Genomic DNA, 14,412 nt, shown 5'->3' on the forward strand with positions numbered 1-14,412 from the left:
TTCAAAAGCAGAGACATTACTTTGCCAACTAAGGTCCGTCTAGTCAAGGCTATGGTTTTTCCAGTGGTCATGTATGGATGTGAGAGTTGGACTGTGAAGAAGGCTGAGCGCCGAAGAATTGATGCTTTTGAACTGTGGTGTTGGAGAAGACTCTTGAGAGTCCCTTGGACTGCAAGGAGAGCCAACCAGTCCATTGTGAAGGAGATTAACCCTGGGATTTCGTTGGAAGGAATGATGCTGAAGCTGAAACTCCAGTACTTTGGCCACCTCATGTGAAGAGTTGACTCATGGAAAAGACTCTGATGCTGGGAGGGATTGGGGGCAGGAGGAGAAGGGGACGACAGAGAATGAGATGGCTGGATGGCATCACCGACTCAATGGGCGCGGGTCTGAGTGAACTCCGGGAGTTGGTGATGGACAGGGAGGCCTGGCGTGCTGGGCTTGCAAAGAGTCGAACACGACTGAGCGACTGAACTGAACTGACTGAAACTCTTGTGTGGGCTTCCCTTGTAGCTCACTCAGTAAAGAGTCTGACTGCAACGCGGGAGGCTTGGGTTCCATCCCTGCGTTGGGAAGATCCCCTGGAGAAGGAAATGGCAACCAACTCCGGTATTCTTGCCTGAAGAATCCCATGGACAGAAGAGCCTGGCAGGCTGCAGTCTATGGGTCGCAAGAGTCGGACACGACTGAGCGACTAAGCGCAGTGCAGACTCTTGCGTAATAAACTTAAAGTGAAAACAGAGTACCTAAGTCTCACACCGTATACATATTGTTAAAAAACATGAAAGAAAAACGATGTTAAACAAGTATTTACCGCAAAAATATAAACAAGTGAAAATTTCTCCGGAAATCACAACTCAGTCCCTTTATTTTACCGACAGGGCTCGGGTGTTTGAATCTACCGTCCAGGTCAAGTGGAAAGTTTCTCTTCCACTCGCAAACATCGCTAAGGGGGTACAGAAAACTGTCATAAGGTATGTATACATTCAAATCAAGCCGACAAAAACTCTCCTCAAGCCAGCGAGCGTCTTAATAGAGAATATCCCTTCGCGGCCTCCTCCAGCAATTCAAGCCTGCAAAGGGACTGACTGCGCTCGCTGTGGCTAGGCAACCGTCCGAGCCCGCCCCGCCGTCTTAGCCCCGCCTCTCAAGACGCTTCCTCCACGCCGCGCCTCGAACCTCCTTCTCTCATTGGCCAGCTACAGGCCAGGGGTGGGCGGGGGAAATGCGTCAGAAAGTGGGCTCACTTCCGGCCTGGGAGCGCGCGCGGTTGATTCGTCCTCCCTCAGCCGCGGGTGCTCGCAGCTCGGAAATGGCGGGTAAGTTCCCGGGAAAAGTTTACCAAGGGGAGAGGGTGGGCAGGTTTGGGAACGAACACCGAGACGGAGGTGACAGTACCCGCCTGGAACTTTCGAGCTCTTGCCTGGGGTTTAGAAGGCCTGTTTCACCCTGGGAGCGCGGAACTGTCAGCCCAGCTCCTTTTCCGCCGAGATTCGTGCCCCCGCCCCCAACTGCTCGGGGTTCTGCACCTTCAGCGGGCAACTCGGCCCCTGAGAGGGACCAAGACACCAGGAAAAAGCGTGGTGGTTTGGTCTTGTAAGGTGCCAGGTGCCTGGACGCCTGTTCTCTTCTCGTTCCTTATGCCCACTGCTGCCCCAGCCTCTAGTCTGAGCCTGTTCCCGCCAGCTGATTTTAATGCTCAGACCCTCCTCTTCCAGGTCTTCCTCCACCCTATACTTCAACTTCTGAGCCAGCGCAGTGCTGCCTTACCCTGCGCCAAGGCTCTCATTTGAGTCTTGTTTGACTTCATAGTAGTCTCCTTAATCTCTCACACTTAAGTAGTCCTAGGATTTATGTAGATTTCCTTTGAGAAAGAGGATTAAGCATTCTTCCTTCATCTAAACTTCTCTTTTAGGGGATGTCTAATATAATTCTGTGTTTATTCCATTTTGCTTTCTTTGTTGAATCTCTTAAATTTAGCGTTTAATAACTAATTATTGCCATTATTTTGTACGTGTATTAAGATTGTTTTGGTGTGGTATATGCTTTTTTTTTGTTTTTCCCTGTTACATATCTTTTGAAGTGACGGACAGTTTCTTTTTATCTTTTCCCAGTGCCTTCCTAGTAGTCTCAGTAGACGTTTATGGATGTGCTGGATAGGCAGGGTATAGCATGAACTCTACAGATGTTTAACGAAGACCTCTTTACCAGATAGAGATTGTAGGATTTTAGGGTCCATTGGTACTGTCTTAAGAGGGGGGACCCGTGTATTGCACAGGGTGAACTGTTATAAGAATTCCATCTAAATTCTATTCTCAGTCCCACCCGTTAGTAATCAAGTGACCTTTAAGCAACCAAACCGTCTTTCTAAGCCTGAGCTTTTGAATATGAAAGGGAGCTGATAAAGTATCTACTTGTCTTGTAGAATTGTGAGAATTAAACTAATGTATGATTTGTTGCTTAGATTTATACATAAATGCCTTGAGGTGGGTTCTGTTCCCTCATTTTTATAGATGAAGTTTGAGGTAGGTTCTATTACACTCTTTTTATCCATTTGTTCAGAGAAGCCAAGTAATGTGCTCTAGGTCATAGATGCTGTACGCAAATGATGAAGCCTGGATTTGAATCCAGCAATTCTGACTCCAAACCGTTACTCTTTACTGCCTCAAGTGTTCCCCATTTTCTGTGTACCTGTGTTGTAACCACTTACTGAAGTTTATGGCATGTCATTGTACCCTGTTTTTCATTTCTGCTCATGACTTTTTTACCTGAGTTTTCCCTAATTTTTATGATTACTTTGTCAGGAGATTTATTGCCATCTTTGCTTGAAAGTTTCTCTTCATAATGGTTTCTTCCATTGTTAATTATCATATACATTGATGGATAGCCACCTTGTAGTAAAACCACTTGATTATTCCAATAGCCTATGTCTTTGCACATGGTTAAAAAATTTCTTTCCTAATCATGTTCCTTCTCATTCCTTCTCTTTTATACTAGAAATAGCAGTGTTTACTGGTTTCTTGTGTATCCTTCCTGAGATAATCTTTCTATGCATCATTAGTTGTTGGTTTTGAAATAGTTGATCTGAAAGTACTTTGGGTAGAATTTTTCCAGTATTATGAATAAAATGCTATTTTGTAGTTACTGAAGGACATTGTTACCTTGATTCTTAGTGGAGCAGTAGCATCCTTTTTATATTTCTTTTTAAAAGGCTGCTGCTGCTGCTGCTGCTACTTAGGTATAAATCCTAGCAGGTAATTATATTAATATTAAATATTTAGAAATGTCAGTAGTCTTTTATGTTAATTATCAAGTTTACTCATTTCTGTAAAGCCAGTCACAGGCCTCTATATCAAAAGTGATGTTTATTCTGTTTAATAATGAGACAGTCATATTCTCAGTACATTTATGTAGGAGTATTTGGAACTCTATGGTCTGTTAGCATAGTTAAAGACTTACCTTTATTACACTTCTAGTAAGAGCCCCCCCACCTTTTTTTTTAAGGTTTGATTAATCACTTCCAACTAGTCTTTTTAAAATCCTGTTTCTTAGGATTTGGTGCTATGGAGAAGTTTTTGGTTGAATACAAGAGTGCAGTTGAGAAGAAACTGGCTGAGTACAAATGTAACACCAACACGGCAATTGAACTGAAATTAGGTATGTATGCCTTTTCTAAGTAGTGTTAGGTATATGAAGGGGAATTTTGTGTAAGAGCAGTTGTTTATGGCACTTGTATGGCTTATTTTATTGTTTATTGCAATTTATGTTTAGTTTTCTATACTAATTGAGCACATCCAGATTTTATGAAGTCTTGATTTATATCATGGAGTGGGTAGATGTTTGAGAGATGGCAGAGTTTACAGGTCAAAAGTTCAGTGTGGCAAAATAATGACAAGTAGAAATGGTCTTAACCTCTTAAAAACATTTACCTTTACCTTTTTGCTTATAAAAATAATAGAAAATAAGTGTTGGTGAGAATGCGGAGAGAGACTCATATATTCCTGGTCGGAGCATAAAATGATGCAATTACTTTGGGAAACAGTTTTGCAGTTACTTTGGAAAACAGTTTGGCAGGATCTTAAAGAGTAAACATATATTTGCTATATGACTGAACAGTTCAACTCCTAGATGTCTATGCAAGAGAATTTAAAATGTTTGTCCATCCAAAAACTTGTATGTGAATGTTCACAGGAGTATTGTTCGCAATAGCCAAAGGATATAACCTGGATACCAGTCAGCTGGTAAATGGTTAAACAAAGTGTGGTATATCCATGTGATGGGATACTATTTGACAGTAAAAAGGAGTGAAGGGCCGATACATGCTACAGCATAGGTGAACCTCAAAAAATTCTAAAGTGAAAGAAAGCAGACATACTGCATGATTCCATTTGTGTGAGTGTTCAGAAAAACAGATGCACAGAAGCAGAAAGGTTAGTGGTTACCTGGGTCTGAGGGTGGCAACAGAGAATGACTGCAGATTAGATTTCTTTTGGGTAATGGCAGTATTTTAAAATTAGATTGTGGTAGTGGTACACAAGTCTAAATTTACTAAAAATCTTAAAATTATACTCTTAAAACAATTGAGTTTATGGAATGTAAATTTATAACTCAATAAGGCTGTTTAAAAAATAATTATGTGCTAATGAGTTCTGGTTCCATCACTTTCCATTCCTTAGATTTTTCATCTTTAAAAGGGAATTAATATTATTTGTAGTGAATTAAATATGAGGTTAAATACAAGTAAAGTGCTTGAAAAACTTGATTTATACAGTCACAGTAAATGTTAGCTATAATTATTTAGAACAGTACTAATGTGACGAATACAGAGTAGGTGATAAAGAAGATACTTGTGTCCTGACACCTCACTAAAAAGATAATACTGATCAGAGTTTTTTTTCCTGTACATATATTGTTTCTTTAAAACCAGTATCCTGTTGTAAGGCTGTTTTGTTATTTAGCTTAACCATAACTTGAATATCATTGTTTGTAACTATATATAGATCTACCTCATTCTTTTAAATTATGTAATTCAGGATGACTGTATCATAATATAGCTAAGTTATGATACTTTTTTAAACTTACTCTCTGTTGTGAGATTTGCGTCTCCTTTTTTGCTATAAAAAGTGATTCTCCAGTAAATACCCTTGTGTATATATGTACCCACTTGTGTTGAGTGATCTGTAGAATGTGTGGCTAGAAGTTGAAATGCTGGATCAGAATTTTTCGGTTTCAACACTGTTAACATTTTGGGTTAGGTAATTGTTAGGAAATGGCAGCCCATCCCAGGTGGCACTAGTGGTAAAGAACCCAGTTGCCAGTGCAGGAGACATTAGAGACACGGGTTCTATCCCTGGGTCTGGAAGATCCCCTAGAGGAGGAAGTGGCAGCCCACTCCAATATTCTTGCCTGGAGAATCCCATGGACAGAGGAGCCTTCTGGGCTGCAGTCCAAAGAGTTGGACATGACTGAAGTGACTTAACAGCAGCCAGTATTTTTGCCTGGGAAATCCCATGGACGGCGTTACAGTCCATGAGGTCACAAAAGAGTCCGAACAACTTAGCAACTAAAGAACAAAAGGATTCTTTGTTATTTTGTACTTTGTAGTATGTTTAGCAGCACTCTTGGTCTGATAAGTAGATGCCAGTAACATTCTCCAGTTGTGACAACCAAAAATGTCTTCTGACGTTGCGATACCTCCTAAGGATGGTGTGTAAAATTGTCTCTGTTTAAGAACTGTGCTAGATCAAAGGGTTACGAACATATTCTACTTTAGTAGCTGTTGTTAAATTGCCTTCCAGAAAAAGTATGTGTGGTTATACTGCTACAGTCTCAAATTTGAGATAGTCCTTTTACCTCTACCCTGATCAGTGTTGCATATTATCATTTTTTAAAAAAGGCAAAAACACCTTGCCCCTGTGATGTGTGAAAGGTAGCTTCTTATTTCTGTTTCCAATTGTTGTGAGAAACACAACTTAAAATTTACTATTTTTAAAGTGTACAGTTCTGTAGTATTTAGTATACTCTCATTGTTGTGCAACTAGTCTCCAGAACTTTCTCACTTTGTAAAATTGAAACTATTTGTTAAAGAACTCCTTATTTTCCCCCCTCACTGGCCCCTTGCTAACACCTTTCTACTGTTTTAAAATTTGACTGCTTTAGATGCCTCATATAAATGCAGGCATACAGTATTTGTTGTCTTGTGACTGGCTCATCTCTTTAGCATAATATCCTCAAGATTCATCCATGTTGTAGCACTTGGCAGAAATTCCTTCCTTTTAAGACAGGGTACTATTACATTATATATATTGTAAACATTATTACATTATATTTAATATATATATTACATGTAATTATAAAATTATAGTATTTATAATGTTTACTTTATATATATTACATTATCTATATATAAACATATATATACATACCATATTTTATTTATCCATTCATCCATTGATAGATACTTAAGTTGCTTCCTTCTCTTGGCTATTTGAATAATGCTGTTGTGAATAGGGATGTGCAACTATCTCTTTGAGATCAGTTTCAGGTTCTTTTGGATATGTATCCAGAAGTGGAATTGCTGGATCATAGAGTAATTACGTTTTTAATTCTTTGGGGAACCTCCATAATTTCCATAGTGGTTATTACAACTCCATTTTACATACCCACCAACAGTGCACAAAAGTTGCAGTATCTTCACATTCTTGCCAACGCTTGCTGTTTAATGAGGTTTTTCTTTTTCACTGTGTTTTTTACTATTTTTTAATTTGAGAATTTAAATTGATTTTTAATTCTAAGGGAATTATATCCTTTATATTTAAACGAACCAGCCCTCCTTTTGTCATATTTTGCAAATACTTTGACACCTGTTTTGACTTTTGTTATGTAGAAGTTAAAACTTTTTATCTAGGGAAATTTCTTTTTCTTTTATGAGTTTTCATTGTGTCTTATAAAAAAGGCCTTCCTTCTCTAAGATGATGAAAATATTTATTGTTTATTTTAATAATTTTTAAATTTTTTCTTTTTTAATTGAACCTTTGAATCTTTATCTTGATAATGCATAGAGTAGGAATCCAGCTTTATACTTTGCCAGATGGTTTAGGCAGTTATCTGCCTGCCAGTTTGTTGTCTCTTAAACAATTAAAATTTCTTTTTTTAATCACTCTAAAGTGTCATCTGTATTCTTGGGTGTACTTTGAGGCCTTTTGTTCCCCTTGAGCCATTAGTGTACTATTACAATAAATATGATTAGTGTATGGTGTGACTAGATCCCACTCATTACTCTTCAGGTTTCTGTAATGTTTTTTCTTCTAATGAACATTTTACTAAGTTCCAAAGAGATGTTTTGTTAATTTTTAAAAATTGAAATGCTATTAAAATTTAAGTTTTATATGGGGAAAAGTAATGTCCTTACATTATTGAGTCTTCCTTACTAATAGCAAGCATATCTTTCTATTTATTAAGGCCTTTTTTTGTCTAACTGTAGAGTTTTAAATTTTATGTATAGATGATAAACATTTCTTATTGTTTATTCCTAGGGATTTCATCTATTTTACTGCTATTATGAAGTGGCATCTTCTCTTCCATTGTTATTTTCTATCTTTATTGTGTGTAGGAGAATGATGGAAAGTAATTATATATATATATATATATATTTTTTTTTTTACCACATCAAGATCCCATTTACATATATTCTATACATATTTGACATAACTAAAGTTGACTGGGTTATTTGGGCAATCTAATTCCTACTATCAGTAGCAATAATTTGCTTCCCTCAAACCAACCTTTCTTTCTATCTCCCTCTTTTCCCTTTCCCCTTTCTTTGGAGAAACGTTTATCAGAACATTTATAGACATTGTTCTAGACCATGGGATAACTTTAACTCTTGACTGCATACCAATAATTCCACTAAGGTTTATCTCAAGATTCTTCTCCATTAATAAGCTATTTTCACTTCGTGTGTGAGAGATTGACAGGCCTACTTTTCCCACAGAGATCCAGTGTTCTGGGGGTAGGTTACTATAGAAAAAAGTGAATCTTTTTTTATTACACCAAACTCTATGCCTGTTAAGCAGAAATGCCACATTCACCTTTCCCTCCAGCTCCTGGTAACCTCTAATCTACTTTCTGTCTGTATGAATATACCCATTTTAGATACTTTGCTTAAGTGGAATATTTATCCTTTTCCGTCTGGCTTATTTCACTTAGCATATTTTCAGCTTATTTACTCAGCAAATGTTTCATGTTGTACCATGTATCAGAACTCCACTCCTGTTAATGGCTGAATAATATTCCACTGTATGCCACACTTTGTTTTATTTAGTGATCTGCTGATGAACACTTAGGTTGTTTCACCTTTTGGCAATTGTGAATAATGCTGCTGTGAGCATCAAGATAGAATTATGTGTTGTCCTTGTTTTCAGTTCTTTTGACTATATAGCTGCTGCTGCTGCTAAGTTGCTTCAGTCGTGTCCAACTCTATGCGACCACAGAGACAGCAGCCCACCAGGCTCCCCCGTCCCTGGGATTCTCCAGGCAAGAACACTGGAGTGGGTTGCCATTTCCTTCTCCAATGGATGAAAGTGAAAAGTAAAAGAGAAGTCGCTCAAGTCATGTCTGACTCTTGGCGACCCCATGGACTGCAGCCTACCAGGCTCTTCCATCCATGGGATTTTCCAGGCAAGAGTACTGGAGTGGGGTGCCATTGCCTTCTCCGACTATATAGCTAGGAACAGAATTGCTGGGTCACATAATAAATCTTTGTTCTTAAGTAACTGCCAAATTATTTTCCACAGTGGATACACCATTTTACATTCCCACCAGCAATGTATAAAAGTTCCACTTTTACTATATTCTTGTCAGCACTTAATTATTTTTATATATAGCCAGTCCTAGTAGGTGTGAAATGATATTGCAGTTTTTATTTGCATTTCCCTAATGACTGATATTGAGCATCTTTTCATGTGCTTATTGTCACTGTGTATCTTTTTTGTAGAACTATCTGTTCAAATCTTTTGCCTTATTTTTAATTGAAGTGTTTTTCTTTAATATATTTGTTGGTTTTTTTTTTTAATATATTTTAAAACAGATAATCTTACTGGATTCTTCTACTGTTTTTGGAGAGTGGTTTCAGCTGATTTTCTTAGTTTTTTACTGGCATGCAGTCATATCTGAACATCTTAGTAAATTCACTTCCTTTTTTATAAATATGCCTCTTACTTTGTTCTCTTTCCAATTTGCATTTTCTAGCACTTTCAGAACACTGTTAAAAAAATGATAGTGGTCATTTCTTTCACTTAGTTATAGTAATTCTCCAATAAACCTCAAATCCTGGCTTGTTACATTGAAAAGTGTTTTTCAATTTTCAAAATTTTTTATTCAGATATTCATATTAGAGTATATTGAGGGCCATTTCAGTTTACATGGAAATAATTTTGATAATGTCTTACAGTGTAATGCATAAGTATTAAATTATTTTTTGATTTTTAGATATTGAATCCTTTTATTTCAGTACCACAGTATATTTTGTTTCTGTGAAGACTATATTATCTTTAAATATTCTTGCATTATTGTTTGTAGGTGAGCTTGGTCTGTTTTTCTCCTCTTTGCTTTCTTTTTAGGGGAGGTGAAAGTCAATTTTTGTAGTCTTTGTGTGCATTTCTCATGGCCTTCCCACTTTACCATTCCCACTCTGAATAGTTTTTAAAGCGTTAGATAGATATAGTTGTTCGTTGAAAGAATTCACCTTAATGACTATGAAGAGATTGTTCTTTTATGCCATTTAATGCTTTCTTTGCCTGAATACAATTTAGATTGCATTTTCAGGTTTTGTGTTTATGATACATTTAAAAATTTTATTTATTTAGGTTGCTCTGGCTCTTCATTGCTGCATGTGGGCTTTCTCTAGTTGGCGCAGGTGAGGGCTACTCCCCAGCTGCAGTGCAGGGGCTTCTCTTTGAGGTGGCTTCTCTTGTTGCAGAGCACAGACAGAACCTAGGCAGGTGTCAGGATTTGCAGCACAAGGGTTCAGTAGTTGTGGCACACCTGCTTAGTTGCCCCTTGGCATGTGGAATCTTCATGGACCAGGGATTGCACCCATGTCCCCTGCATTGGCAGGCAGATTCTTAACCACTGGACCACCAGGGAAGTCCTGCAGTGTCGCTTTTAGTAGTGAAAAGCAAAAAGAAAAAACTAGCGACAACATAAACATCATCATCATCTTGCAGTCATAAAGAGTGATGTGATGATATGAGTGTCATCAAACTCAGATTATTCTTGTTCTCAGAATGTTTCCTATAGCACTTTGTTTCCTTTGTACTAGCTTTTCTCATCTCAATGTGCCTCTTTGGTTTTGTTCTCTTTTCCTCTTTGTGTTGTGTACGAACATAACAGAAAAATAAAAACTGAAATTAGATGCCTCTGTCATACCTACGTTTCTAATTCTTAGACTCAGTAGGGTTTTGATGCTGAAGCACTTAAAGTAACATTCTGATTTTTATTGTTGGTTGCATGAGAATCCAGTGTAAATCATATAATGGAAAAGTGACATTTTTAAGTAAAAAAAATATGTTGGCTATATCCTGGTTATAATGAGATTCTCAAAGTGGAAATACCTGTCACCTTTAATGTCTTTAATATCTCTATATTTTTTATTCTTTTAAACAGTTCGTTTTCCTGAAGATCTTGAGAATGACATTAGAACTTTCTTTCCTGAGTATACCCATCAACTCTTTGGGGATGAGTAAGTAACTTAGTAACATATTTGTCAAATTAGTAGGGAAAATACATATTTTTTAAAATTTAGAAATCAATTTATTTTCTTTCCTATTATTTTTCATGTTTCTTTTAAAATATATTACAATGGCATGTTTTACATTGAGACACCAATCTACTGTATAATACCTGTCATTTAGTGTTATACTATAGGTACAGTATGATATTTAATTTGCATAATCTTAGCAATGGTATCGTCATATGTAACATTAACTGGTGGGGTTGGATAGTTGCCTAGGGACATATGAATGACTGAAGTTCAGATTCAGTCAGTCAGACTGTAGAGCCCATATTCGTAACTACTCGGTTTGCACGATTTTGCTATACTGCTTCTAGAAAACACTCCCCCATCACTGGAAAGGTCAAGTTTTTTTCTATGAGAAATAAATAAGCAGTTAAGAGAAATTTATTTTCAGAAGCAAGTTTGAAGATATGTTCTGGATGTTCAGCACAATTTTTTAAATTTCTAATGCCTTCATTATGTTACTAGAACAGTCCTTTTGATTTTGAAGAAAATATCAACTTTGCAGTAAGTTTCAAGAATAATATTCTGTATATCCTTTACATACATCAGTTATTAACATTTAGCTATATTAGCTTTAATCATTCTCATATACATATATTGATTGTTGTTGAACCATTTGAGAGTTGGTTGCAGATATATCTTCTTTTACTCCTAAACTCTTTAGTATGTATATTCTAAAAACAAGGACAGTATTGTGGTAAAATTATCCAAACTCAGGAAATCTAACAGTGATATATTTTCTAAAATATCCACATTTCAAACTTTGCCAATTGAGTCCCAGTAATTCTTTTGTGTATATTCAATAAATTCAGTAATTCCTCATCCTTGATCCAGTCTAGAATCATGTATTGCTTTTAGTTGTTCTCTTTCTTTAGTCCCTTTCAACTGAAACAGTTCCACAGACTTTTATTTCCATGTCATTATTTTTGTAGAGAATAGGGCTAGTTTTGTAAACCTTCATTTTGGACTGGTTTGATCGTTTCTTCATGATTAAATTCAGATAATGCATATATTTGTAGTACTGCAGCAGAAGTTCTATCTGTCCTCAATGTGTTGTATCAGAATGTCCATGATGTCAGTTTGTCCCATTGTTGGTTAACTTGGGTCATTAAGTTTGGAGGTATCTGCAAGGTTTCTCCACTGTAGGGTTTTTTTCTTTGTTATTTCTATGTAACCTGTGAGGAGATACTCTTGAGAGTGAAAATACCCTGTTTCCCATCAGACTTTCATTCAGTAGTTTTAAATCTGTTAATGATTGTTAGTATTTTACTATGATTCTAAAAGGGCGATTTTCTAACGCTGCCACATTTTCAACAGTTATTAGTTTGCATTCTGCTGTAAAAGAGTATCTCTTCTTCCCCTTACATATTTTTGTTTATATCAGAATAGACTCAGGATTTAACTTAATGAGTTATTGTCTGTTACTGTTTTTAATATTGATGTTCAGATGATCCCAGATGCAACAAATGGCTCTTCTTTGAAACTGGCTTTTGAGTCCTTTTTGATACATCATCATCGTTTTGAGGACACTTAGTAGGAAATGGTGTTTAGACATAGTTGACATTTAAAATATTCTTCTATATTGCTCTTTTCCCTATGCATTATTTCAGCACTTTTGACATATTTATTTAATATATTTTTAAATTGACAAATGTCTCTTCATGGAACAAGTTTTTAAGAATTTCTTGTGAATATATCAGATTAGGTATTTTATATGCTTTTAAGTATTAATAACTGAATTTTATAATTGATTCATGCCAAAATTTGAGCCTCTCATATTTTAAACAGGTTTTATTACAGTATAAAAATAAGAATGCTTTCTTTTGGATCTCTCTCTTTAAGGAGCGTTTTGTCTTACTCTCTTCCTCTTACTGCTACTTGAAATCTCTTCCTAAGGTAATATCTTAGTGAGTAGGATCTAGTTTCACAAGTACTGCTTCTTTGTGGCATTTTGCACACTCACTTGGCACATCATTAAAAGTGGTGTGCTTGCACACCCCTCTAAGGCAGATGGAAGAGGGTCACATGATCATGATAACTCTGTATTTTGGGAACCATTACATTGATCTTAATCCTAGGATCATTGCCACTCTTTGCTACTACACATAATTTTCAGAGTCCTGGAATGGACACTTCTTACATTTTGTTTTGGTAACTTAGAAATCTGGAAATGACACTGCTTCTTTCTAGCATTCTTTCAGAATTCATCTTTAAAAACAAAAAAACCCTTTATCATACAATAATCTTTTTGAATTGTACAATTCCGCGGATTTAGCATATTGAAAGTTGCATAATCATCACCACAACCAATTTTGGAACCTTTTCGTCATTTCCACCAAAATTCCCATTGTGACCAGTTAGCAGTGGCTCCCTCTTTCCCATACCCTCCCTAGCCCTGGATAGTCACTAATCTACTTTCTGTCTTCATAGATTTACCTATTCTGGACTCTTTTGGGGGCTATACCATGTTCTTGGTGGAATATTTGTTTCCGACACAGGGATTGAACCTGGGTCAAGGCAGTGAAGGTACCGAGTCTTAACCACTGGACCACCAGGGAACTCGCCTGACTACTTTAGAATTCTCTTTTTAGAAGACTTTTTTTTTTTTTCTTTAAAGGAAATAGAAAGGCATAGATGGATATCAGGGAGCAAGGTTGGGAAAATAGCAGCAGCTCCCCATGTGCTTTCTGAGTTCGTAAGTGGGGTGTGGTCAGGTGCTACCACTTAGCACTTTCAGCAGCTCTGGATGTTTGTGTTGGACATGCAAGTGATAAGTTGGGAGAACTGGGCTATAAGTTTCGGAGAACTATAAGTTGGGCTCTATAGCTCCATCTTAACTGCTTGCCTAACCAGGAATCAGTTTAACATTACTTGTCTCTGATATGAAATACCTCATAATAGTAGCAAGAGTAAAAGCAGCAACAGTAGCTGTAGTACACTTGTATAATGTACCAGTGGATGTTATGAGCAATTTATATGTATTGACTTGTTTATATAACCCATATAACATCCCTAAGGTAGGTGTTATTATTCTGTTACTTTATAAACTAGGACAGACAGCTGAGGCACAGTTTCATTACAGTATGGTTTTTTTGTTGTTGTTTTTAGTAAGTATCGTTTAAAATGTTGAAACTACCCATTAAGTTAAACCTGTTTCTGTGTAGAGTTAATACTTTGTAATGACTTTTTTCATTTTTGGGTCTCAGATTACTGCTTTTTTTTCCCCTTTCAGTGAAACTGCTTTTGGTTACAAGGGTCTGAAGATCTTATTATATTATATTGCTGGGAGCCTGTCAACAATGTTCCGTGTTGAATATGCATCTAAAGTTGATGAGAACTTTGACTGTGTAGAGGTAAGAACAGAAATAAATTTATTTTAAACTGTTTCCTAATTGAGTATAAAACAGATTATAAAATGTTAAAGATTTGAGGGACGAGAGAATCTGTTATATTACAGCTTTAAAACCACATATTTAACATTTAATTATGGAGATGATTATCTGCCTGTCATTCCAGTTAAACCTGTGATCGTGATCCTTAGCCGTTCTGTAAAAATCTTCACTTTTTTGATCAGAGTTTTATTTCATTTACCAACTTTAGGTCTGTTGTTTTAA

At 36.6% G+C, this 14,412-nt stretch overlaps 1 protein-coding gene across 1 annotated transcript in view; it reads left to right on the top strand.

Moving 5' to 3' along the window:
- Window positions 1–1,218: 1,218 nt before the first annotated feature.
- Window positions 1,219–14,412, top strand: part of HAT1 (histone acetyltransferase 1) — a 40,269-nt gene continuing 27,075 nt past the window's right edge. Inside the window, exons 1-4 of the mRNA XM_040229345.1 lie at window positions 1,219–1,319; window positions 3,553–3,657; window positions 10,666–10,741; window positions 14,031–14,151. Of these exons, the coding sequence (XP_040085279.1) occupies window positions 1,226–1,319; window positions 3,553–3,657; window positions 10,666–10,741; window positions 14,031–14,151 (396 nt within the window). The 5' untranslated portion in view covers window positions 1,219–1,225. The remainder of the gene's footprint in view (window positions 1,320–3,552; window positions 3,658–10,665; window positions 10,742–14,030; window positions 14,152–14,412) is intronic.

The sequence above is a fragment of the Oryx dammah genome, unplaced genomic scaffold (genome assembly GCF_014754425.2).
Source record: "Oryx dammah isolate SB20612 unplaced genomic scaffold, SCBI_Odam_1.1 HiC_scaffold_27, whole genome shotgun sequence".
Classification (NCBI taxonomy): Eukaryota; Metazoa; Chordata; class Mammalia; order Artiodactyla; family Bovidae; genus Oryx; species Oryx dammah.